This window comes from Cordyceps fumosorosea (genome assembly GCF_001636725.1).
Source record: "Cordyceps fumosorosea ARSEF 2679 chromosome Unknown scaffold_1, whole genome shotgun sequence".
NCBI classification, from domain to species: domain Eukaryota; kingdom Fungi; phylum Ascomycota; class Sordariomycetes; order Hypocreales; family Cordycipitaceae; genus Cordyceps; species Cordyceps fumosorosea.
This window is the reverse complement of record NW_017387301.1, coordinates 1,019,516-1,042,053: the sequence shown is the minus strand read 5'-3', so window position 1 is coordinate 1,042,053 and position 22,538 is coordinate 1,019,516. Positions and strand designations below refer to the sequence as shown.

The 22,538-nt window shown below is 55.9% G+C and overlaps 10 protein-coding genes across 10 annotated transcripts; 4 read left to right on the top strand and 6 right to left on the bottom strand.

Moving 5' to 3' along the window:
• Positions 1 to 621: 621 nt before the first annotated feature.
• On the bottom strand, positions 622 to 2,250 carry ISF_00345 (arginase family protein; the record flags this gene model as incomplete). Its single annotated transcript, XM_018843952.1, has 3 exons — positions 622 to 1,751; positions 1,799 to 1,980; positions 2,042 to 2,250. 3 exons carry the CDS (start codon positions 2,248 to 2,250, stop codon positions 622 to 624), a joined length of 1,521 nt encoding a protein of 506 aa, XP_018708402.1.
• An 877-nt stretch (positions 2,251 to 3,127) lies between these two features.
• On the top strand, positions 3,128 to 4,374 carry ISF_00344 (hypothetical protein; the record flags this gene model as incomplete). Its single annotated transcript, XM_018843951.1, has 2 exons — positions 3,128 to 3,742; positions 3,820 to 4,374. The coding sequence occupies 2 exons, from the start codon at positions 3,128 to 3,130 to the stop codon at positions 4,372 to 4,374; spliced, it is 1,170 nt and encodes a 389-aa protein (XP_018708401.1).
• Positions 4,375 to 4,557: 183 nt separating this feature from the next.
• On the bottom strand, positions 4,558 to 6,105 carry ISF_00343 (arginase family protein; the record flags this gene model as incomplete). The annotated part of the gene is made up of 7 exons (XM_018843950.1): positions 4,558 to 4,763; positions 4,821 to 5,043; positions 5,119 to 5,161; positions 5,218 to 5,239; positions 5,307 to 5,591; positions 5,671 to 5,761; positions 5,845 to 6,105. The coding sequence occupies 7 exons, from the start codon at positions 6,103 to 6,105 to the stop codon at positions 4,558 to 4,560; spliced, it is 1,131 nt and encodes a 376-aa protein (XP_018708400.1).
• Positions 6,106 to 6,952: 847 nt separating this feature from the next.
• On the bottom strand, positions 6,953 to 8,521 carry ISF_00342 (mRNA splicing factor (Prp17); the record flags this gene model as incomplete). The annotated part of the gene is made up of 1 exon (XM_018843949.1): positions 6,953 to 8,521. One exon carries the CDS (start codon positions 8,519 to 8,521, stop codon positions 6,953 to 6,955), a length of 1,569 nt encoding a protein of 522 aa, XP_018708399.1.
• Positions 8,522 to 9,129: 608 nt separating this feature from the next.
• Positions 9,130 to 9,763, bottom strand: ISF_00341 (Cornichon; the record flags this gene model as incomplete). Its single annotated transcript, XM_018843948.1, has 4 exons — positions 9,130 to 9,222; positions 9,278 to 9,344; positions 9,405 to 9,560; positions 9,663 to 9,763. The coding sequence occupies 4 exons, from the start codon at positions 9,761 to 9,763 to the stop codon at positions 9,130 to 9,132; spliced, it is 417 nt and encodes a 138-aa protein (XP_018708398.1).
• Positions 9,764 to 10,687: 924 nt separating this feature from the next.
• Positions 10,688 to 12,081, bottom strand: ISF_00340 (methionine aminopeptidase 1; the record flags this gene model as incomplete). The annotated part of the gene is made up of 4 exons (XM_018843947.1): positions 10,688 to 10,785; positions 10,846 to 11,392; positions 11,480 to 11,878; positions 11,938 to 12,081. The coding sequence occupies 4 exons, from the start codon at positions 12,079 to 12,081 to the stop codon at positions 10,688 to 10,690; spliced, it is 1,188 nt and encodes a 395-aa protein (XP_018708397.1).
• A 752-nt stretch (positions 12,082 to 12,833) lies between these two features.
• Positions 12,834 to 14,594, top strand: ISF_00339 (Aromatic-ring hydroxylase-like protein; the record flags this gene model as incomplete). Its single annotated transcript, XM_018843946.1, has 3 exons — positions 12,834 to 12,945; positions 13,033 to 13,748; positions 13,809 to 14,594. The coding sequence occupies 3 exons, from the start codon at positions 12,834 to 12,836 to the stop codon at positions 14,592 to 14,594; spliced, it is 1,614 nt and encodes a 537-aa protein (XP_018708396.1).
• Positions 14,595 to 15,231: 637 nt separating this feature from the next.
• On the top strand, positions 15,232 to 15,738 carry ISF_00338 (40S ribosomal protein S8; the record flags this gene model as incomplete). Its single annotated transcript, XM_018843945.1, has 1 exon — positions 15,232 to 15,738. One exon carries the CDS (start codon positions 15,232 to 15,234, stop codon positions 15,736 to 15,738), a length of 507 nt encoding a protein of 168 aa, XP_018708395.1.
• A 439-nt stretch (positions 15,739 to 16,177) lies between these two features.
• On the bottom strand, positions 16,178 to 17,950 carry ISF_00337 (hypothetical protein; the record flags this gene model as incomplete). Its single annotated transcript, XM_018843944.1, has 1 exon — positions 16,178 to 17,950. One exon carries the CDS (start codon positions 17,948 to 17,950, stop codon positions 16,178 to 16,180), a length of 1,773 nt encoding a protein of 590 aa, XP_018708394.1.
• A 3,194-nt stretch (positions 17,951 to 21,144) lies between these two features.
• Positions 21,145 to 22,283, top strand: ISF_00336 (homoisocitrate dehydrogenase; the record flags this gene model as incomplete). The annotated part of the gene is made up of 2 exons (XM_018843943.1): positions 21,145 to 21,169; positions 21,238 to 22,283. The coding sequence occupies 2 exons, from the start codon at positions 21,145 to 21,147 to the stop codon at positions 22,281 to 22,283; spliced, it is 1,071 nt and encodes a 356-aa protein (XP_018708393.1).
• Positions 22,284 to 22,538: the final 255 nt, after the last annotated feature.

Genomic DNA, 22,538 nt, shown 5'->3' with positions numbered 1-22,538 from the left:
GGGAGGAAGGTCATTCCTGCTGTGTTTAGCATCTTTTTTTTTTTGGTGGGGATAGAAAACTGACGGCGCAAACAGCTTCGCTACCGGGGGAGAGGAAAGGGAGGCGGGATTGTTTCCGATCGCGGCGAGGTTCAACCACGCGTGCGCGCCGGGGGACAGCGTGCACTACGCGTACGACAAGGGCAGGGGGAGGCTGAGGCTGTGGGTGAAGGAGGATGGGGCGGGCGTGGAGGAGGGGGAGGAGTTGAAGGTGTGCTACGGGAGGGGGAAGACGCCGGCGCTGCTGTATCGCTGGTATGGGTTCCGATGCGCGTGCGGCGCGTGCGAGGGTGTGAGCGACGAGGAGATGAAGCAATTCTCGCCCAAATGGTGATTGTTCTTCTTTGTTTCTTTTGGAGCGGTTTTACTTTTTTTGAATTACATCTCTTGGGAGCGGGGTTTAAAGCGAAGATGGGAAATGATAGGGTGCGTTGTTGCATTCGTTTGCTACAGATGAATACTCTGGCTACACATGATTATTAATTATACTTGCTCCTCCCCTTCAATTGCATCCTTTTAGGCGCGTATCCATCTCGCAAGGCATACCCAGGTTTGTATAACATCACCTCTTGCTCAACCCAATCAGTCTCGCCATCGGAATACCCGCCGAAGCCGCCCCCGTCGATCCTCGGGTCCGACAGTCGGCTCGAACATCCACGCACCGGACTCGGCCTTGGCCAGCGCAATGCCATGGCGACCAAGTTCATCTAGTCCCTTGTGGGTGTCCATCTTGCCGGCTCCGAGTTGCAGAATATCGGGGTGAATGCAGCTGAAGAGCATCGGCATGGAATCGCCCTTCCAGATCGCAACGTCGTCGCGGACCCCCGCAAGGATGGTGGCAAAGAGGTAGTATACGCTGATAATCAGACACAGTGGAGGATAGATCATCCAGAACCACTTCACCTTGACAAAACTGGCCATTTTCGTGGCGCTTCCCTCGTATTTGATACTGTGGTCATCTTGCATCTTGCCATGCCGCCGAAATTCGTTGCTGAGACTAAGAGTCAGTTGCTCCATCCACTTTGACATGGTCGGCATCCCATCATGGATTGCTTCAGCCCAGTCGGAAGAAAATCTGACTCGGCCTACATTGTCCTCATACCATCCGTCTGTCAGCCCGTCCATGAACCTGCGAATTGCCTGAACTGCACGAGTCGAGATGGCGTGCCTCGAGCGTTCAAGGGTGTTCATTTGGGTCGGGAAATTGACAAAGACATACTCCTCCAGGTGAGCACTTGTCGCGTTTTCTACGCGCGTTTCATTCCACATGGTGGTGACGTTTTGGCTGAGATGACCATCATTCATGGCCGTATCGTACGCTTGCATACATGCCCATAAAGCACACTCAAAGGCTGTTGAGTTTGATTTCGACTTGTACTCAGCAGCAGCCAACGCCTCGAAAACGGATAGATAAGCTGTGCTGCCCTGGTCTTTGAGTGACGGGTGCTCCGTGATTGGCCGCACCCTGAAAGCCTCGTTTCCATCGCCGTGCAAGACGATGACGGAGGTACTAGGAGAAACGGAATGAGTACAGCCTTCGCCGTTGCACTGAACCATCACACTTTTTGGCTTGCATTCGCCGCAGACAGCCAACGAAGGAAAGACGGGCCAGCTGCAGTTACCAGTATCACAAGATGGCATTAAAACTGGGATCTCGTGGGCAATAATTCCGGTGTATATGGCCGCTTTCGTTGAAAGTTGAAGAGTCAAGTCTGGACGCTGTTAGCAAGAGCCACGTTAGGGACTGGGATTGAAATACTGGTGCTCGAATCTCGCTGCTCAACATTGTCCCAGTAATCGCTGCGAAGATTCGCCGGCGCGGATCGCTCAGCCTCGTTTTTGAAGACGACAGGCCTCGCGACGTAGTCGACCATTTGCTGCGAGAAGGTTTCAAAGCCGTGTGTGATGATGATGATGGTTGCACCGATGCAAGACAAATGCCTAGTCAAGAAATCAGTTAGCAACAAGCCAAAGCCTTGAGGTTGACAGCACGACGGCTTACAGTCCCTTCATGCGCCAGATGAGAGCCACACTGCCAAGGAAGCCGCGTGAGGCCTCGTCAAAGAGCTTGAAGTCCTCCAGGCGGGCGACGGTGTGGGTGCGCCGCTGGTGCGATTTGGAAATCCAGATCCAGGCGCACTGCGATATGCAAGCCTCAACGATATTTCCCATGGCAACGCGGGAGATGGTGACGAGGGCAATGACCACCATGTCGAGGTCAAGACCGGGCGACAGGGCGGGCACAAGCTTCCCGTCGCAGTACTAGAGCACGATGCAGAGGATGACGATACTGAGGCCGCAGATGATGGCCGATTTGTACTCGTCAGCCCACCATTGGAGCGCGATGAGGTACGCCCGTCGACCACGATCTATCTTTTCGCTGACAAGGCTGTGGCCTTCTTCTATGGGGCTGCTCTCTTCATCGGCTGGACCATCGTGGTTCAAGGGCAAACTCCGCGACCGGCTTGCGGTGATTGAGATGCGATGCCTCCGGCGAGGCTGTGCGGTGGCATACATGTCTGCGGTTGGGGTGTGCTGGGGAGAGGGGCTCATATAATATTTCAAGGGTAAGGTGAAGCATTGTAATAGCGTCAGAGATTTGGAAATAGTAATACTAATTCCCATGCGGGCTCGCTTACAGCATGAGAAAATTGACGGAAGGAGGTCTCCCCAGACGCTTGGCAACATCCCAGCTCTCTCTTAGATGTCTTGGGTATCTTATTAGGTATCTCGAAACTCGCGCCTCCTATACGCCAAGTCAAAGTTGACATTGGGAAAATTAAAATTTCTATTAAAGAAAATTCAGTTTTTACCACCTAATATTATTCATCCGCCAACCGCGGCGCATTAGTCCGTCACGTACCAGGAAGTTGACCCGAAAACTGCGATGAAGGTAGATTTGCCTCAGCTACCCTGCTCTTTCTAGAGTTTATAACTAGGCACTGTCAATCTCCATTGTTGATCATCACAACCAACTTTTACGCGACCCCGAACCACAGAATTATGCCGTCATGACCGGATTGCTACACACGGAATGGAACGTGCCCAAGTTTTGAAGTGGCTATCGGACGTTAAGAGAAAAGCGCCCATGGACCACAATAACAAGAATAACAGTGACGACAAGAATAACAGTGACGACAAGAATAACAGTGACGACAAGAATAATAGTGACAACAAGAACAAGGGCGACAACAAGAATAACCGTGACGACGGTAACGCACGTAAGAGACATCGCCTTGATCCCACAACGCCGCCGCCGACGCCTTCTTCAAAGCTGTCCAAAAGCGCTTCGTACAGGGAACAGCGCCGGTGGCTGGATGTCAACACGGACGGATTTGAAATGCGCGCGCTCGACTACTTTGAGGACATGCCCCCGGACCTGGTAGCGCTGATCCGGGACGTCAACGCGCTGATCGACGGCTGGGGCATCGTGGCAAAGTCTATGCAGGCGGCGCTGAGTGAGGTCGTCAAGCCAGACGCACGCTTCCTGTGGGCGCTGGACGACGACCGATTCGCCGACGACCCGGCCCCGGCCAGGGCAGCCAGGTGCACACCCACGCCGGATGAGGTCCGCCAGGTGGCCGAAGCGGCCATTGAATGCGAGATTTACGGGCATCCCGGGGCGAGCTGGAATATGGAAGTTCAGATCAGCATTTGGCGTCTGGCGTTTCGGCCAGGGGGTACACGGCGATTTACGCACTTGGTAAACGTCATGGGTTGGCATGTCACCTTGAAATTTGCCATTGCAAACTGTTCACGCTGGCTAATGCATTGCAACAGCACAACCGCGACCATTATGCCTCACTATGGTATCCCGACCGTATCGAAGAAGGTGGACTTTTGCGTCTACATCAACCCAAAAACGACCCGCGGCTGTCACCTGAATTCCGGGCCGGCGTCGCCGCCGCGCGGGCAGCGCTGCCCAAGACTATTGTCGGCTTCACCGACTTTCAGCCGTTGTACAACCGCTTCGTCGCCTTCAGTATCGAGTCTAAGAAACCGAGCGAGGATATCGAAGAGGCACAGCTGCGACTGGGTATGTGGGACATGGCGCACTGGACGCTTCTGCGCCAGCTAGAAGCGTTGCCGGGCCTGGACCGGATTACCACAGACTCGGCAACGAGAGGTGATGATGCTGTTTTGGGGGACGGCACAGCAACATCCATTCATGCACAACAGTCTATCGCTACGAAGCTGCCTGCCTTCCTGCCGGGCATCTTCATCAACGGTTATTCTTGGTACCTCGTCTTCACGACTATGGAAGGTGACCAGACGTGCTGTGGCGCAAGATTACGATTGGCTCCACGGAGAACACAAAGGGCGTGTACCAGATAGTCAGTGTGCTGCAGCGCCCAGGACGATGGGTGCGCGACGTGCACTGGCCTGCCTGCAGGCTATGGTTGAAGCTATACCGGCGGTTACAGGAGCCGTGACCAGACGTAAAAGGTGTTGCTGTGGTTAGAACATGGGAAACAGTATATGTAATTGCATTGCACATATTTCAATTGTCCTGTTGAGCTAAACTTTGACAGGCGTAGATACCATGAGCTCCAGAAGCCCAAAGGCGATCTCGGCAGCCGCCAGCGCCGTCGTCGCCGCATTGTTGTCGTACGGCGGCGCAACCTCGACGACATCTCCCCCGATAATCTCCAGCCCTTCCAGACCGGCCAGGATGGTGCCCAGCTCGCGCGACGACCACCCACCCACCTCTGGCGTCCCGGTCGCTTTTTTGCCTCCCTGTCAGATGGATGTCACGGCGAACGGGATAGATTGGGTCTTACCTGGAGCAAAAGCAGGGTCGAGCACGTCAATGTCGACGCTGATGTAGACGCGCGTGCCCTTTACGCTCTCGCGGATGCGGTCGATGACGCCGCGGATGCCGATGAAGTCAATGTCGCGCGCGGTGATGCTGTGGAAGCCGCACTCCTTGTCGTGCCGCATGTCGGACTCGTCGCTGACCTGGGCGCGGATGCCGGCATGGATGGAAGAGTTGAGAATCAAGTTCTGAAAATTGTTAAAAACTTGTTATTGAGATGCTGGAGAATAAGGAGGGGGGGGGGGAGGGGGGCTGCTTTTTACCTCTTCGTGAGCGAAATGGAGGAATGTGCCGTGGTTTAGGGCGCTTTGCTGTTGGTTAGACTTGCACTACTATCGCACACGAAGGTCGGCACAACTCACGCATAGTCGGATACGCCGCCACCTAGTATGCACAGTCAGTTGCCTGAGTACAAACAAAATATATTGCTCGCTGGCAAACAAGAACTCACCTAGCTGCTTCGGATCCCAGGTGTCGATGTGACTGTCGAAGTGAACGACCGACACGGGCCCCCAGTGCTTCTCCGTCGCCCGGAGCGCCGCCAGGGTCGTTGTGTGATCGCCGCCGAGCGTGATGATGCGCGGGACGCTGGACCTCTCACCGCTCTTGGCCGGGCGGCCCGAGATCTTCCTGTGCGCGTGCTCGAGCGTCTTGAGCGCGTGGCGGTTGTCCAGCCACGTCATCTTGGCGTCGCCGCAGTCGACGACGGTGGCCCAGTCCTTCAAGGCATCGCGGCCTACAGACACGATTCGTGATTTTGTCGTTAGCCCGTGCCTTCTTTTATTCAACGCGGAGGCTTAAAGCAGTACACATACCCGTGTATACGCTGAGTCCGTAGGTCTTTTGGTTGCTGCCGAGGCGAATAGCCGGCGGGCCGAACCGGGCGCCGGGACGGCCGGTTGTCGTCTTCAGATGTAATTGTCAGCCCGGACTTTAAATAAAACGACAACCCTGTTATGATCTCTTTGGCTATTAGAAGAAAAACTCACCGTGTCGTGGGGCGCCCCAAGGATGGCAATGTCGTACCGCGACGCCTCCGAGTCGTCGTCGGCGAAGCAGTCGGTGACGGGTAGCGTCGCGAAGCCGGTCCCCGTCAGGAACGGCATCTGCGTTACCGAGACGTCCCCGTCCCCATCCCCGTCGTTGAGCCAGAAGCGCACCTGCTGCGCCCCGGGAGTGTTGTAGTCGTACGCCGAGAGGCCGACGACCCCTTGCGCAAGAGAGGCCCAGACCGCGAGCTGCCACCACATGATGATACACCGAGTAGAGAACGAGTTGAAAAAAGCAGAAAGCCGCACCAAACAGAATGGGTAAAAAATAGAGTTTCACCACATGATCCTCTACAAAGAGAAGACAAGGCTTTGTTTGACTCGCCGTTTGCTAAACTGGACGTGGCGTAGTCGGCGAACACCGGCCTAATTAGGTGGGGGGGTACGGTGCCCGAGGTGTCACAACCATATCGGCCCTTTCTCACACATGGATTCTGAAGGGGGACATCCTGATGATCTTGGAAAAGAGCAAGTTGGAGCTTGTCTAAAAGCTTCGTGGCCAGTGATGTGACATCCTTCACTTAGGGTTGCATGCTGCATGTGCCACGAGGCACCCTGCATACAGCAGGCAGGCATGGCTTGTGGAACCAACGTCGGGTATGCCGCGGGATGATGAGTTAATGCCGAGATAACCTGTAAAGCAGATAATTTAGGTAGGCCGGATGCAATTTAGACCATTGAGATTGCATAGAACAATCATATGTACGGATGGAACGTTCGATTGTGGGCGCCTGAGACAGCGACTTACACGAGAGTGAACCTTCACTAATAACCAGACATCAGCAATTCCTCATCAACACTTTGGCTTCTGTATGGACATCATATGGCGCGGTATTAGTGCCAAATTCGGAGCTTTGCTTCAAACTGGCAGATTTGTATCACTGTGTATGTATTATCACGGCTTGATCAGCTGCATCACGTCTATAGAGTACAAGGTTAATCAGTTTCTCGCCCATAAAAGACAAAAGGACAAACGCCTCAGAACACCGGGCACATGCTAAAAATTGCCACCTCTTTTTCAGTTTTTGACTTTTGCCCTCCAGCCCTCTCAATCCCAGTACTTGATCTCGCCATCCAGCCCGGCCGTCACCACCTTGCTCGTCTCCTGCGGGTGCCACTTGACGCACGTCACGGCCTGGTTGCCCGCCTTGATCTTGTGGTACATCTTGCACGTCTTCCAGTCCCAGAAGCAGACGTAGCCCGCCGAATCGCCCGACGCCAGGAACTGGCCGTCCGGGCTGCAGTCGAGGTCGATCGCCAGCCCCGCGTTGTGGTGCCCGCGGTAGCTCTTCTTGCGGTTCTGCCGGAACTTGTCCGTCGCGCCAAACACCAGCACCTGGTTGTCCGAGCTCTGGTACGCCACGTACTTGCCGCTCGGGTGCGCCGCCGCCCGCGTCATCGGGTACATGTCCGGCTCCGCGATGTACTTGATCGGCACCGGGATGTTGTAGTCCCACGCCCGCAGCGACTTGTCGTCCGACGTCGTCATGAACCGCCGGTTGCCGTCGACGAAGACGATGGTGTTGATGGCCGCCAGGTGGTGGTCGTACTCCTGCACGATCTCGGTCGGCGGCGCCCGCACGTCGTACTGCATGATCTTCTTGTCCGACATGCCCGCCAGGAACTCGTGCGCGTGCTCCGGGTCCGGGTTGAACTCGACCACGTGCGGCGTCTTGCCCGTCGTGAACTTGGCCACGCACGCGCCCGTCTCCGTGTCCCAGAGCTTCATCATGCGGTCGTACGACGCAGACAGGAATTGCGTCCCGTCCCGGTTGAAGCTCAGGCTCGATATGGCCTTGCTGTGGCCCGCGTACGTCCGGAGCAGCTCCCGGTCGTGGTACATGTCGCGGATGCGCACCGTCGTGTCGGCACCACCGGAAAGTAGGAGATGGCCCGACTCGGGGATGAAGCGCAGCGCCGTTACCGCGCCGCTGTGGTCCTTCCATATGTGCACCTGCTTCTTGGGAATGTAGTTCGTGGTGCTGCCCACTTCCTTGCGCAGATCAATGTCCAGATCTTGCGGTACGTGCATGTAGGTGCGGCCTTGGTAGTCGCGCTCTTGCGAACCGTTGAACGTTGTCGTCTCGTCACCCATCTCCTCAACTTCCTTGCGTCGCGCAAGGGAAGCTTCAGGCGCTTTAACAACCGTGCCGCTCTCCACCACGTCATCTTCCTCCTCTTCGACCATCTCGTACTCTTCGTCACTCGCCAGCGGCTCGTTCTCGTCGACGACTTCGTATTCGACCTTCTTGTACCTCGCCCAGGGGCCGACATAACTTCCAGGTCCTTCTGCAATCGTCGCGCTGCCCTTGCTCTCGCGTGATGCGCGCACCTGGGCGTCTGCTTGCTTGCGTTGCGCAACGGTTTGGTACTCGCGCTCGGGGCCGCCTCGTCGCTCGATCGCTCTGTGTTTGCTGCGGAATGTGTGCTCGGAAATAAACGTCTCCTCCGCCGTGCCTGTCAAGACATTCTTTCGCTTCGCAGCCGCTGTCGTCTCTGCCTTGAAGGGATTCGCTGGACCAGCCTTGGGTCTCGAGAGGTCCTCGGCGGAATACTTGACCACTGCGTGGTCAGGCCCGGCTTGCTCCCGCACGACCAGGGCATCCTGGGGCAGCATATTGGGCGGGTATTCACTGAAATCCGCCATTCTTGATTCGCGACAAGAAAACGGGTTATTATGCGTGAAATGGTGCCTGCTTTAAAAAAAAAAAACTGGTTGGATGTTGCAAAGAATTGCGACTGAAGTTGAGCTATAGATCACGTGACAGGTTTCTATGGCCGCTAGGCGGCCGTGATCATCGCAATATGCAGAGCGCGGGAGAGCCTAGGCGGCACGTCATACAAGAAAATCGGGCAAATGCGGATGTATAGTATCTCATTAAGTGGTTTTATGAAATCAAGAGCCGTGTCCCCCCCCCCCCCCAAGAGCTTCCCTCAAGAGCGAGCACTCAGTCTACAAAAATGGGCTGTAAACGCCGGGCAATAGCGTGTGCAAAAGTGATATATCCCAAACCCGTAAACCTTGCGAATTCATTCTATTCCGTCTCAGCATCAATTCGTCATGCTCTGAGCCCAAAAGAGCAGGCCACGAGAAAGCCAAATATTAATCGCGCGTCTGTTCATAAGAGAACCACCAGGGGCCAACCGTACATGGAGGGCGGGTCTCGCCTATCCGGATATCATTACAAGGTGTCCCGAATCGCTTATGGAGGGCCAGTAGAGCGTTTATGCGGACTCGTCGCGGATAAGAGCAACGATCATGCTGTAGAGGTAGAAGAAGAACATGAGCAAGTGGAAAGCGAGCTTGATGAAAGATTCCTATCACGGAAGTTAGCTCTGAGCTCCGACATCGGTTCGAATATAAATCGCATACCTTTTTGTGGACGTTGAGTTTGCGGAAAATTTCGGTGGCGTCGAGGAGGTGAGTGTTGTCGACGATCCTGGAGCCCGAGTTAGCAGTGACAACAGGGTATGCCCAAGGCGACAGAAACAAAGCGTACTTCTTGATATTCCAAGCGAGGAGAGGCAGGTTAAGGATCAAAGGCAGCCAGTAGCCGTTGATCAGGAACAGGAAGGTGAGGAAACCGTGGACAGCGGCTTCGGGAATGATGTAGGTGTTCAGACGGTTGCAGAGATCAATAGGGTTGATGTAGTCGCTAGATTGAGTTCGTTAGCTGGGGGTCCTAGAAGCTTGCTGCGCGGTAAGAGCTCGTCGCGCAAGTAGTCGAGCCCGGTCCAGGCATCTCATGGCCACATACCACTCCAAATCACTGTACATGATGGTGAAGAAGACCTGCAGAAACAGGTTGACGGCGTTGATCAACACCGACAAGAGGAACAGCCATGCTTCGCCAGACATCATGATGACGTGGTCTCCAGTCGCCAATAGTTGTAGAGTTGCGGGAAAAGGTGCGGTCGGAGCTTGCTGGAGCTTGGTCTGGGGACGAGGTGTTTGCGAAAGGTCGTCGTCAGCGGAATGCCTAGCCTTCGGTCAGGGTGGACGCGTTAGTCGGAGCTCTTAAGGTGCGGGAAACGGAGATAGCTGCGGCCTGCAGAGGAGAGGTAAGGCCAGATAGAGAGAAAAGGGGATATTTACGTTGAAGACCCGTGGGAGCTAGAGCTTGACAGGTGGACACAGAGATGCGCGCCGTTGCTGGTAGAGAATTGGGGGAGAAGTTCGTGGAAGTGAGAGGAGAAGTAAGAGAGGCTCGGGGGGCTGGCTTCTCGAGACCGGGTTTGGTGGGGAGGGAAGGAGTGGATGCGACGATGGCGATTTTTTTTTCTCACGTTTGGCGGTGGCGAGGGACTGGGCCAGTGAGAAGCAAGCGCACCGAGGGCTTCCAAATGACGCTCCAAATACGCTGTAATCTTATCCCAGCTGTCGCTGTAGCGCCTCAGCCGTTGCCGTTCGCGGTCGCCAGACCTGCGATTTTAGTGCACCTGCTCAGCTGTTAGCGGCCTTTGGCGACTCATGTCCAGCCCAACAGCAGCGTTGGGCATGTGATTAGTAGTAGAAAAGTCCAGACCAGCTGCCAAGGGCAATCTCACAAATATCCAGCAAGGTCCCCAGGTAGATAGGCAGCAATAAATTCGATATCTATATGCTTCTACACTCCTGCATGGTAGATGGTTTATTACATTGCCGTCTACATTCGCCGTGTCTCTTGTTGCAGGTCCTGGACCTGAGCCGTTTAAGCTTATCTCCAACGCCGCCAACACCTCGCTATCCAATGCAACTGCTTCCATTCTCTCAACTCCAATAGATCCTTCCATGCTGATATGATTACGCCACAGTAGGCATCGGTACCGGACCACCAGGGGAATTTTCGTTTCTCGCCGTCAGCACCTCGACGCCGTCTTCTGTCACCAGTAGGGTTTGCTCTGCACGAACAAGTTAGCAACATACACCGCCCTGCTCAGACCAGCAGCATTTTCTCTTACCGAATTGAGCTGTCCGTTTGCCGTCAATGGTGGTGCTCGTCCAGTTGTCCGGCCATGTGATATCTCGGTACTTGCCCAGCGCAATCATGGGCTCGATAGTGAATGTCATACCAGCCTTGCACTCGCCAGGCGTTTTGTTCTTGGCATAGTGAGGCACGTTTGGCGGGCAGTGGAACAGCTTGCCGATGCCGTGGCCGCAATAAGTGCGGATGACGCTGCAGTCTTTCGTCTTGGCGTGCTTCTCAATGATGTTGCCGAACTCGCGAATCTGCACGCCGGGCTTGACGGCCTTGATCGCCTCGTCGAGGCACTCACGGGCCGCCTCAACAACGCGCACGTTATCCGGGTCGGCCTTGGCGCGGTCGCCAATGTAGTACGTCTCGTTCAGATCGGCGTGGTACCCTTCGTGGTACAGGGTCACGTCAATATTGAGGATATCCCCGTCGAGGAGGACGCGCTTATCGGGGATGCCATGGCAAATGACTTCGTTAACGGAAGTACAACAGGACTTCGGGAAGTGGTTGTAGTTGAGGGGGGAGGGATACGACTAGCAGCCTTGTCAGTGTTTTGCGTGCAAGCAGAGCGCCAAGACCCAGGTTGACTGGCCGCGCCTTCATGCACATGGCAGACTCACCTTGCGCTCGACGCAAGCGTTGTGTACAATCTCGTCAATGTAGTCCGTGGTGACGCCAGGGACGGCGGCGGCGGCGGCCAGGTCGAGGACCTCGCGCGCGAGCTTGGAGACCTTGCGCATGGCCTCTATACCCTTGGCATCGAGAATCTCAAACTTGGTGCGGCTGCTGAGCGAGCGGCTGTACTTGGGGTTGCCATCCTCAGACCAGACGGGGTGCGTGATCGACCGGGGAACGGTGCGGTGCTCGGAGAGAGGGTAGACGGGGCGCAGAGGGCCGGCGAAGGGGAAACTCGGGAAGGGATTGTAGTAACCGGTCGCTGGATCTGGTGAGATTGCTTTCGGGGCGAGCAAGTGGTGGAGGATATTACTTTGAGATTTGTGCATGGACTTGTGCGTGCTCTGCGAGGACCGTTAGCTGGGCGGCACTGAAGAAGTTGGAGAGAGGTGTGCGCGCATACCCAGCTCTTCTTAAAACAGTCCTGGGAGCAAAAGAAGCTGTCCTTGTTGCCAAGCTTGAGGCAGGTCGGGCATTGGAGGGTGCCGGCGTCGTTTTCGCAGTCGACGCCCAAGCACTTTTTCTTTGCGGGGGGTTCGGCAGCCATGGCGGGCAGCGACTGTAGATGCGACTGTCGAGGTGGCAGTGATGAAGCAAAGCAAATCAAAGGGAGAGGTTTGTAGGAATATTCTAAGAATGATATGCAAAATCAACAGCAGCGCGCGGGCTGAGTGGTACAGTAAAGAGTAAATAGCGGCGATGTAATGAAGTCAGTCCAAGGTGGTGAGAGCCTATGTGATTTTCTGCCGAACTTTTTTTATCGATATTATCGACCTATTCCTCGTCAGTGGTTAGCAAGTAGAATCAGCTGTTCGACAGGCTCAGCCTCAGCCCGGCTGAGGGTGGCGCAGAAAAGTCGCGTGCTGAGCTGCCCCTGTCGGCCATGATGCTGGGTCCCAGTGGACTGACTTCAGTGGTCAAGTTTTTACAGGGGACGCATACTGACTCCGGCGGCTGAAAAGGCTCGGTGAGGCCACTGAAGACATCGCTGAATCACCAAACCTCCACTTCAACCCGCTGTAATATGAAGAAGAAGGGCGCGCCCCGGGTTTTCGTTCGCTGGGGCGCCGATATCGACTTAATTAGCAAGCTAGGTTCTTTTTATCTGATGATCCTCGGCTTCTGTCGATTTCGCCTTTTTCCCTCGCTCCGAACAACCAACACACATTGCCGCCCGGGATCCCATATTGGCCTCCCGTTTCAAAGACTCACTCCTGCAGCCGGGGTCTGCATGTCTTGGTACGCTTTATTTAGTACAGACTCTCCCGCCGTCAGCTTTTAGCAGCAGCAGTCGCAGCCATGGCACGACCGCAAAAAATGGTCATTGTCGGCGCCGGTCCGGTAGGCTCACTGGCTGCCCTCTACGCCGCTCAACGAGGCTACCGGGTTGAGGTTTACGAGTTGCGTCCAGGTAAGTCAAACACTTCCAAAAAAGAGCGAAATTTTTAATTCATGTGCTGTCTCGTTTTTTCTCTTCTTTCTTTCTCACGTATACCAGATCTTCGGGATCCTCGTATTGTCCCTCTCAACTTTACAAAGTCCATCAACCTCGCACTCTCGGAGCGAGGCATTAACGCCATCCGCCATGCCGGACTTCCCGATCTGCTCGAGGACATCCTCGGCGCCTGCGTGCCCATGCGTGGCCGAATGATTCACGGCAAAAAGCCATCCGGGGCTTTATACGAAGTCGCCCAGGACTTTGACATTCACGGTCGGGTAAGTTTTCGTCATCGTCTCAGCGATGTCGGCCTCATCCACCACCGACAGCCCGTTCACCCAGCTAACAAGTCAAACCCCCAGTGCAACTTAGCCATGGACCGCGGCGCATTGAATGCCAGGCTCCTTGACGCCCTCGAGGACCTGCCTAATGTCGAGCTCTTCTTTAACCACAAGCTCACCGGCGCCGACTTTCGCAAGCGCAAGGCCTGGATTGAGGACCGTGATCGCCTCTCGCCGAGCGGCCGGCCGCGCGAGATGGAGATTGACTTTGACATCATGCTCGGCGCTGACGGCGCACACTCAGCCGTCCGCTACCACATGATGAAGTTTTCCCGCATGGACTACCAGCAGGAGTACATTGACACCCTGTGGTGCGAGTTCCGCATCGACGCCGGCAAGCCTCAGCCCGACGGCTCCGAGACGTGGAAGATTTCGCCCAATCACCTGCACATCTGGCCCGGCAAGGACTTTATGTTTATCGCGATTCCTAGTGAAGTGAGCCAACATCATGGGAGCTCTCCTCCTCTGCACTAGTACCTCTGCTAACTCATGCAGGATGGCTCATTTACTTGCACCCTCTTCCTGCCCGCCAACCACTTTGTGACGCTCGAGGCCGACCCGTCGCAGGTGCCCGATTTCTTTGATGTCAACTTTCCCGGCGTGAGAGACCATATCTCAGATGCCTCCCTCATCGACGCCTTCAATACGAACCCGCACTTGCCCCTCATCAGCCTCAAGTGCAAGCCCTACCACTTTGGTGCTTCCGGCGTCATCATCGGCGATGCCGCCCACGCCATGGTCCCCTTTTACGGCCAGGGTATGAACACTGGCATGGAGGACGTTCGCATCCTCTTTTCCATCCTTGACAAGCACCAGGCCCTGTTAGCCGAGACCAACAGCCCACTCGACGACGAAGACGACGAGCAGCAATCTTCGTCCAACGCCGCCGCGGAGCAGGCACACGCGCAGGCCCTCGCTGAATACTCGGCCACGCGCTGGGTTGACGCATACACCATCAACGACCTCGCGTTCCAAAATTACATAGAGATGCGCACGTCGCAGTCCACCACATACAAGCTACGCAAGGCGCTCGAAGAGTTCTTGTCCCTACGCCTGCCTGGTCTTGGGTGGCGCACAAAGTACTCGCTTGTCGTCTTCAGCAACCGCCCATACTCGGAGTGCGTGCGCCAGACGGACCGCCAGGGCCGCGTGCTGAGTCGTCTTTTTGCCGGGTTGGTCACCAGCCCATTCCTAGCGGTTGGTGTGTACCTTGCCTACAGCTACCGGAGGCCCATGAAGGAGCTCTGGCACAATGCGGTAGCGATATGGCAAATGATGTAATATACGAATTTGGAAGAAAATATTGGAGGATTTTGCATTTACATTCGACTAGCCCACTTCCAAAACTGTACAACACGTTCTCCTCACTAGTCCGTCGTCGGCGTACTCTCTTGCTTTTTCTTGCATTTGGAACATTCTAAATATTAATATCAATCTCCTCAACAAATTTAAAAGTTCTAATAAGTCTCGTTAAGATAAGAGTTGGCAATGGACAAACTGTGTTGGTCTGTTGGTTCAAATAAGCTTAGTCATCCGCACAGCACGCCCAAGAATTTTTGGCGGGCCCTGGAGAAAGACATGCGACAGCATCCTTTTCCTGGCCACCCGTCGCCGTGCAATTGAGGCTGTCCACGACAATAAAGCGGCGCTATCTACTTGTCTGCGAAGCTCACGCCCAACTTCATCCCCCAATTGATTCTGCGGGACCCCATACGACAGGGCATCTGACCACGCCAGCCTCACGCATCTTCCCCCCGACAGGAGACGACGACCTCGACCTATCCGAAAGTCCCCCCACGGATAAAGGCTCTCTTCGTTTTCGATCAGTCAAAGCGGAACGTCGCTGCTCAAACGTTTACGAATCCAACAAATCTACATATTTCCCCCCACACCACATCCACACACACGACCAGCAACCATGCCGCGACTATCCCTCAAGACGCTCGTCGACATGTGCTCGCACCTGCAGAACGCGTCCAAGGCCCGCCTCGGCCTGACCTCCTTCCGCAGCAGCCGGCAGGCCGCCTCTCTCGCCAGCGCCCTCCACCGCGCCGGCTTCCTCTCCTCCGTCTACCGCGCCGGTCCGGTGCCGCCCACCGAGGAGGCGATGCTCACCGTGCCGCCGGAGCCCGTGACGACCGCCAACGTCGCGTCGCGCCGGCTCTGGCTGGGGCTCAAGTACTGGGATGGGCGGCCGGTGCTGGGCCAGTGCCGGGCGATGAGCACGCCGGCGAGGGCGGTCACGGCGCGCCCGGAGGAGCTGGCGCGCGTGGTGCGCGGGCTGCCGACGAAGCTGGACGCGGGCGTCGTCAAGGGCCTGACGCTGGGCGAGTGCCTCTTCCTGGACACGAGCGAGGGCGTGCTGGAGGCGCGCGAGGCGCTGGCGAAGAAGGTGGGCGGCACGCTGATGTGCAGGGTGTCATAGGCGCAGAGGGTGGACAGGGGAGGAGGAGCAAGCGCAGTTTTGGCGGGTGATATCATGTAACATAGCTGTTGAAAATTTCCAAGATCGGCAGGTCACTGTACGAATAGACATCGACCTCAAATACACCAATGCATATTCTATCCACAAGCCCCCGGACACAAAATGGTCTTGTTCATGTGGTCAACAAACACGACAGACACTCAAAGCACAATATTGAACTTGGCCCACCATCACTTGAATCGCTTGGTATTAAATAAATTTTTAAGTCGCTGTGTCTAACAAGAAGATCTGCACAGTAAAGAAACAAACTCCAGCCCCTAAGAAAATTCCCTTTTCAGGATATCGCCAGACACCACATGACGGCCGTCTGCCCAGCACAGCCCAGCCCAAAAAGAAGACATGTATAATACCAAACGCAGCGATGCCGCCTCCCCTTGCTCTACGCGGCCGTGTTAGCATCCTTGCAGACAGACTCATCAGCGGCAGGCTCGGCGTGCTCAGCGTGCTCCAGAGTGTGTTCGGCAAGCTTCGGCAGGGTAGGGGTAGGCTCAGCATCAGCAGCAACGCCGGCCTTATCAAGATGACCATTATGCACAATGCCTTTCTCAGTTGAGGCGTGCTCAACAACGGGCTGCGTAGGTCTGGTGGCATTGTCTAGGCTGGCAGGGGGTTCAGGATCAGCCCCTTCAGCGATTTCCATCACCTCTTCGGCAGTCTCGACCTGGGCAGCTTCAAGAGCAAGCTCCTCAAGGGCCGCAGGCTCTTCATGGGCAAACTGTTCCTCCTTGAGGGGCTCCTTGGCAACGATTGCTGCAGCAGGCTCTTCCTCCTGAGTAGAAGGCTGGGCCTCATCGATGTGTTCGGCGGGACGGGTTTCGTGCTCCTCTTCAACTTCGCGCTGGGTATCTTCGACAGTTTCAAGCTCTTGCGCGGGCTCTTCGATAGACTCCTCCACGATAGACTCCTCCACGATAGACTCCTCCACGGGCTCCTCCGCAGGCTCCTCCAGAGTCTCGTGCTCAGGCTCGGGTTGCTTCTCAAACTCAGCTTCGGGCTCTACGTCTTCCACAGGCACGTCCTCGGCCAGCTCCTCAGGCTCGGGTTCCGCCTCGAGCTCAGGCTCCGGCTTGGGCTGTTGTTCAGCTTCGAGATCATGTTCAGCGACGGGTAGATGGTCAGCCTCTGGTGCGTTGCTCATTTCCTGCTTTGGCTCCTCCTTTGGCTCCTCAATTCCGACATCTTGAAGCTTGTCGGCAAGCTTGGACGCAGTGGAGTCAGTGATCACCTTGCCAGCAACTGCAGCAGCACCAGCGACGGCGGTGGTGGCTGCAGCTGCAGGAACAGCAGCTGCCTTGACTATGGACGATGCTGTCTTGGCGGTTGCAGGCTTAGCAGGTACTTTTTCAGCCCGTGAAGTGACTTCTCTAGATCGGGCAACAGAGGCGGCACGGTTAGGCACAGGGCTCTTAGCGGGGCGCTTCACGTTTTCGCCACCAACGTTTGAAAGGCGCGGCGCGGACTTCTTTGGTGGGGTGGTAGGAGTTCCCTTTTCCGTAGTCTTGCTAGATGACGCTGCAGTAGGACGCATCATACGCGCAAGGAAGCCCTCGTCAACATGGCTCTGTCTCTTGTGAGAGGTTGACTCTTGTGAGAGTTTGCTGACAGAAGGAACTCCTAGGCTGGGTCGCTGACGAGTTGCGGCAGAGTTCTGACGCTTCACGGGCTTTGACGCGGCAGAAGCGCCAACAGCATGTGCGCTGGCGGACTGGGGAAGATTCGACTGTCGACTGGCGCCGCCCTTGTGGGCAGAAGCGGCTGTTGGGGCCATCAAAGACGATGGCAGGTTCACAGGCTTGGTAGGAGATTTCGGTTTTGGTTTCACGAAGCCCGTGTCATTTGCACCAATCTTGACAGGAGCCGGTTTCTTAGCAGCAGTCACGCCTCCAGTAGCTCTTGTTGTGGCTACAGGCTTGGTCGTTGTCCGAGGCTTCGTGGGCTCCGGCTTGGATGCTGCGGGCTTCGTCGTTGTCTTGGAAGCTACCGCGGTAGATCGTGAAGCTGCAGGCTTGACCGGCGTTGCCTCCTCGGGCTTGGCTGGAGCATTACCCGTCGTCGTTGGGCCAGGCTGCTCGGCCGCAGCCTCAGCTGCATCAGGGGCCTCGGGGATGGATTCGGCCGCCGGATTGCGGACAGTATCGTCGTGGGTAGACATTTTGCTTCTTGCACGATAGAGGCTAGGCTCTGTGTCGTTGCTGAGGCGTCGTCGGGAGATGCTGGAATCGCCACTCTGGTCTCGTCTCAGTCCGATGCGGCCGTCTTTTTCCACGGCGACAAAGTTGGTTCTGATTTTTGAAAGTGGCCTTGGACCTTCGGAAGTGGTTGATGCAGCTAATGGAGAAGTCGCGCGTTAGCCAAGTACGCGCCGGCAAATCAAAGTTTGGTAGCGCAGCAAGCAAGCAGCTCTCTCCGCGTCGCCAGAACCAGTAAGACGCGTTACCCAGGCACCAACGCTACCGTGGGGTAGTTGCACCTGTAGCTACTGAATTGCATATTTGCACGTGCCATGTAGTTGGAGATGAAGCTGCTGCTTGCGTGCGACCAAAAAGGGCGGTGATGATGCTGGGGTAAAGCCACCTGTTGGAGAGCGTCCTCTGCTATCTGGCGGGCTGGTGTCGCCTTTGCTTTCAAACATGGCACGCAGGTTCTTGACCTGGCTCATGACGACGGTGGTGAACGCGGTGTCCTCGCAAGGACCCGCGAGTTCGGTGCCAGAGGAGGCGCGATGGTATGTATCGGCGTGCGGCAGGTGTTGTGCTGGCTTTTTGGGGAGGTGGGCACAGGCAAGGAGGAGATGAGGGGGGAAGAGTGGTGACGGCGACGCCAGTAAACGGTCGAATCTAGGTGAATAGAGTTTGAGCCTACCGAGAAGAAAATGATGAACAGATGACGGGAGGAGCGCGTTTCAAGATCCGGACAAGCTTCGGGAGCAAGGCTGGTCCTAGGTCCTTAGTAGGCAGGAAGGTGTGCAAGGTAGAGTGCGCAAGGACAGCAGTGTGTGTGGGAGCTGTTTGGAGATGGACAGGTATGGTGCGGCGAGGCCAGACGGAGGCCAGTCAGTGGATGCAGCAGGCAGGCTGCAAGTCAGTCAGGCGGCGATATAATAATAACTGATACTAGCACGGATAGAACGTGGCGCGCCTTGACGCGGGTCAGGACAGGCTTCGCACTCTCGATACAGGGCTCAACAAGGCATCAGCGAAAAAGTCAGGGGTAGCGGCTTGCTCAGTTGAGGCAACTCAATAGGCTGACGGCAGGGATCCTGTTTTGGGTCAGGTGCGGTAATAATTAATGGACGTACATAGCTAGGGCAGAAATTAACGATGAGCCGAGTTATTGGCAAGCCAACTGTACCGATGTACGAGTAGACGGGTATTCATCGTGGTACAAATGTGGTCGCAAGTAAACAACCAATTCGACCGCTCGCACATACATCAAGTTAGTACCTGTTGGCATTGTAAAGAAAGCTTGAGCGGGGAACAATGGACAATGGGATGGCTCAAGTCCCTGCACAGCCGATTTGCAGCAGTCAGGTACAAGCGTCCTGCAGGTACATACATACCTCAAAGTGGCATGTATCACATCACTGCAGAAGCTCTCCCAACTCCCCTCCATCCTGATGCCGTCCGTTTGCTCATCCTCACCCTTCCAATCCCATCACCATATCGCCATTGCCAATTCAATTACCTTCATCACCGCTCCCAATTATCCCGCCGCATCCGCCAACAACACTCCACTGGACCCTCCGTTTCCACGGCGCCCGCATGCCTCCGCCGCCATGCGACTTTGTCTTGTTTCCAAGGCCACCGCCAATGTCTCGCAATTTAATCCGTCCTCCACTTCGCACCTCGCCATGTCAGGGCTTTCTGCCTCCCAACCCCCTGGACTCCCAGCAGCCAACACACTGCAGTTCCGCACAAGCGCACCGGCCAGGGCTCATGCTGAACATCAATATGGGACACCGCGCGTTGTCAAGTCCCCTGCTACTCCGTATTGACGAAAATCCACCATTCGGTGACTACCAGTACAGAGCGGGCGACTCGAAACTCCATCCCGCCAGTCCTCACCCCCGAGCTAGTTCCCGCCGCCACATCGCGATCCGGGCTTGCTTCGCAGTCCCCTTGTTGCACGGCCCTATGCGCGATCCTCCATCGGCAGCATGTCATGCAGTTTGTCGTTTGCTGACGGAACCCCTTCCTTGTTCATGCTTGCCTGTCCAAACATGCGCTCGGAGGTCCAACCGCAAGCGCATGTACCGAAGCCAAACACGTGTGCCCCGGCCTAAACCGCCGAGGCTTTCCATCTCGCTACGCCTCCTGTCTTACACGATTTGAAAGGCAATAAACAATGCCTCGCTTCTTCCAGGGTCAACGAACTGGCGCTTGTTGCCAGTCACCAGTGATGCGAAAGAATGCGTCTCTTCAGAATCCAGTTGAAATGAACAAAAGTCAACTGAAAGGATTACCTATACCAATTCTGGGGCGAATTCCGACGGAAGTGCCCATCCCTTCCTCCACTGGTAACAGATGCCCAGAGCTCCTTGTAATGTTGTATGACCTCTTCTTGATCTGCCTTTGGGAAACGTTGGTATGGCAGCTGGGCTTTGCAAGATCTAGATCCTTTCTCTGTCAGCTCTCTCAGGTCTTCCATTTCTCGAGTCCACCGACGCTTCTAACATGGTGCCACCGGCGCACAGTCAACCAGTTTATCATTCTCCTCAGCTAGCCCAATATCGTTTTATTGTAAACAGATATAATGTGTTACTTGACTCCGCATATTCTTCATCAATGAATACATACCCTCAGTTAGAGGTGAGGGTGTGTATGGAGGAAAGCCTGTCTGTCGCTTGTTCTAGGGTAGGTCGGCTATGACAGCACGACTTGACATCGTGGGGCCGGCACCGGCACCCCCAGCTTCAGTCATTTTGGAGGACTGGAGGCGAATCTAGTTCTTTGAACTGGCTAATGAGCGTTATATTTCTCGGTGAAGGGTTCGTTCGCTCTCATTTCGTGGTGAAGGCTTTGCCCCTACCTAGAGTGAGAAGCCCACCTGCAGAAGCAACATAGCCATCAAATGATGCTGGTACTATCGTTTTACGTACACTATGGGCAACTAATGAGAAGACATAAGTTTCCTTTATGAAAACTAGAGAAAGACCGTGATGCTGGTGTCTTGAACTTGATCCATGCTTACCTAATGACTGTTGCAGGGTCCTGCTCCACAGCCGGATCCGAGGTCGGCAGCCGAGGAAAGCCAAATCTATGGTGACATTTTTTACGGCTAGATTTCTCTGTTTATTGCTCAATCGCTTCCAACAACTTGGCCAGTCAATCCAATTGAACCGCAGCCATGTCCCTCCGCACTCTCCGCATCGGTACGAACCTGCCGTCCCCTCCCACCCACCGACAAACACCCCCGCTAACTACGCACCCATACACACAGGCCTCATCCCCGGCGACGGCATCGGCAAGGAGGTCATCCCCGCTGGCCGGCGGGTGCTCGAGGCGCTTCCCGCGGCGCTGAAGCTCAAGTTTGACTTTGTTAACCTGCAGGCGGGCTTCGAGACGTTTGAGCAGACGGGCACCGCGTTGCCCGACGCAACCATCGACACGCTGCGCTCCGAGTGCCAGGGCGCGCTGTTCGGCGCCGTGTCCTCGCCGACGCACGCCGTCAAGGGCTACTCGTCGCCGATCGTGGCGCTCCGCAAGAAGCTCGACCTGTACGCCAACGTGCGGCCGGTCAAGACGGTGCTGACCGCGCCGCGACCGATCGACATGGTCATCGTGCGCGAGAACACCGAGGACCTGTACGTCAAGCAGGAGACGACGCGCGAGACGCCCGAGGGCCGCGTCGCCGAGGCCATCAAGCGCATCTCGGAGCGCGCGACGCTGCGCATCGCCGCCATGGCCGGCGACATCGCGGTGCGCCGGCAGAAGCTGCGCGAGGCCGGCAGCCCTAGCATCCACAAGGGCCCCCTCGTCACCATCACGCACAAGTCCAACGTGCTGTCGCAGACGGACGGCTTGTTCCGCGAGGTCTCCAAGACGGCGCTCGCGGCGCCCAAGTACGCCGGCGTCGCCGTTGAGGAGCAGATCGTCGACTCCATGGTGTACAAGCTGTTCCGCCAGCCCGAGGACTACGACGTGGTCGTGGCGCCCAACCTGTACGGCGACCTGCTGTCCGACGGCGCCGCGGCGCTCGTCGGCTCGCTCGGGCTCGTGCCCAGCGCCAACGTCGGCGAGGGGCTCGCCATCGGCGAGCCCTGCCACGGCAGCGCCCCGGACATCATGGGCCGCGGCGTCGCCAATCCGATCGCGACGATCCGCAGCGCCGCCCTGATGCTCGAGTTCCTCGAGGAGCCTGAGGCAGCCGCCGCCATCTATGCCGCTGTCGACGCCAATCTCGAGGAGGGCAAGCTGCTTAGCCCGGACCTGGGCGGCACTGCTACCACCGAGCAGGTCGTTGAGGACATTCTCCGCAGACTGTGATTGCGGTCTATTCTGTAGCGGGCTTTGTAGGATTTAAAAATACTTGAATAAAAGCGTTAGACCTTGTATGCATGAAACATAGTACCTCTTATGTGACTTTCTAGGTGGTAAATCATTGTATATACTATCCTGTCTGTTACAGGTCTATAGGCCACACTATTCAACTTCAATCTCGTTTTTTGTTGCTCCCAAATACCGTTGTATAAAGTACAAGCTCAACTTTTGCACTAGAGAAGAGTTATTTCTAGAAACCTG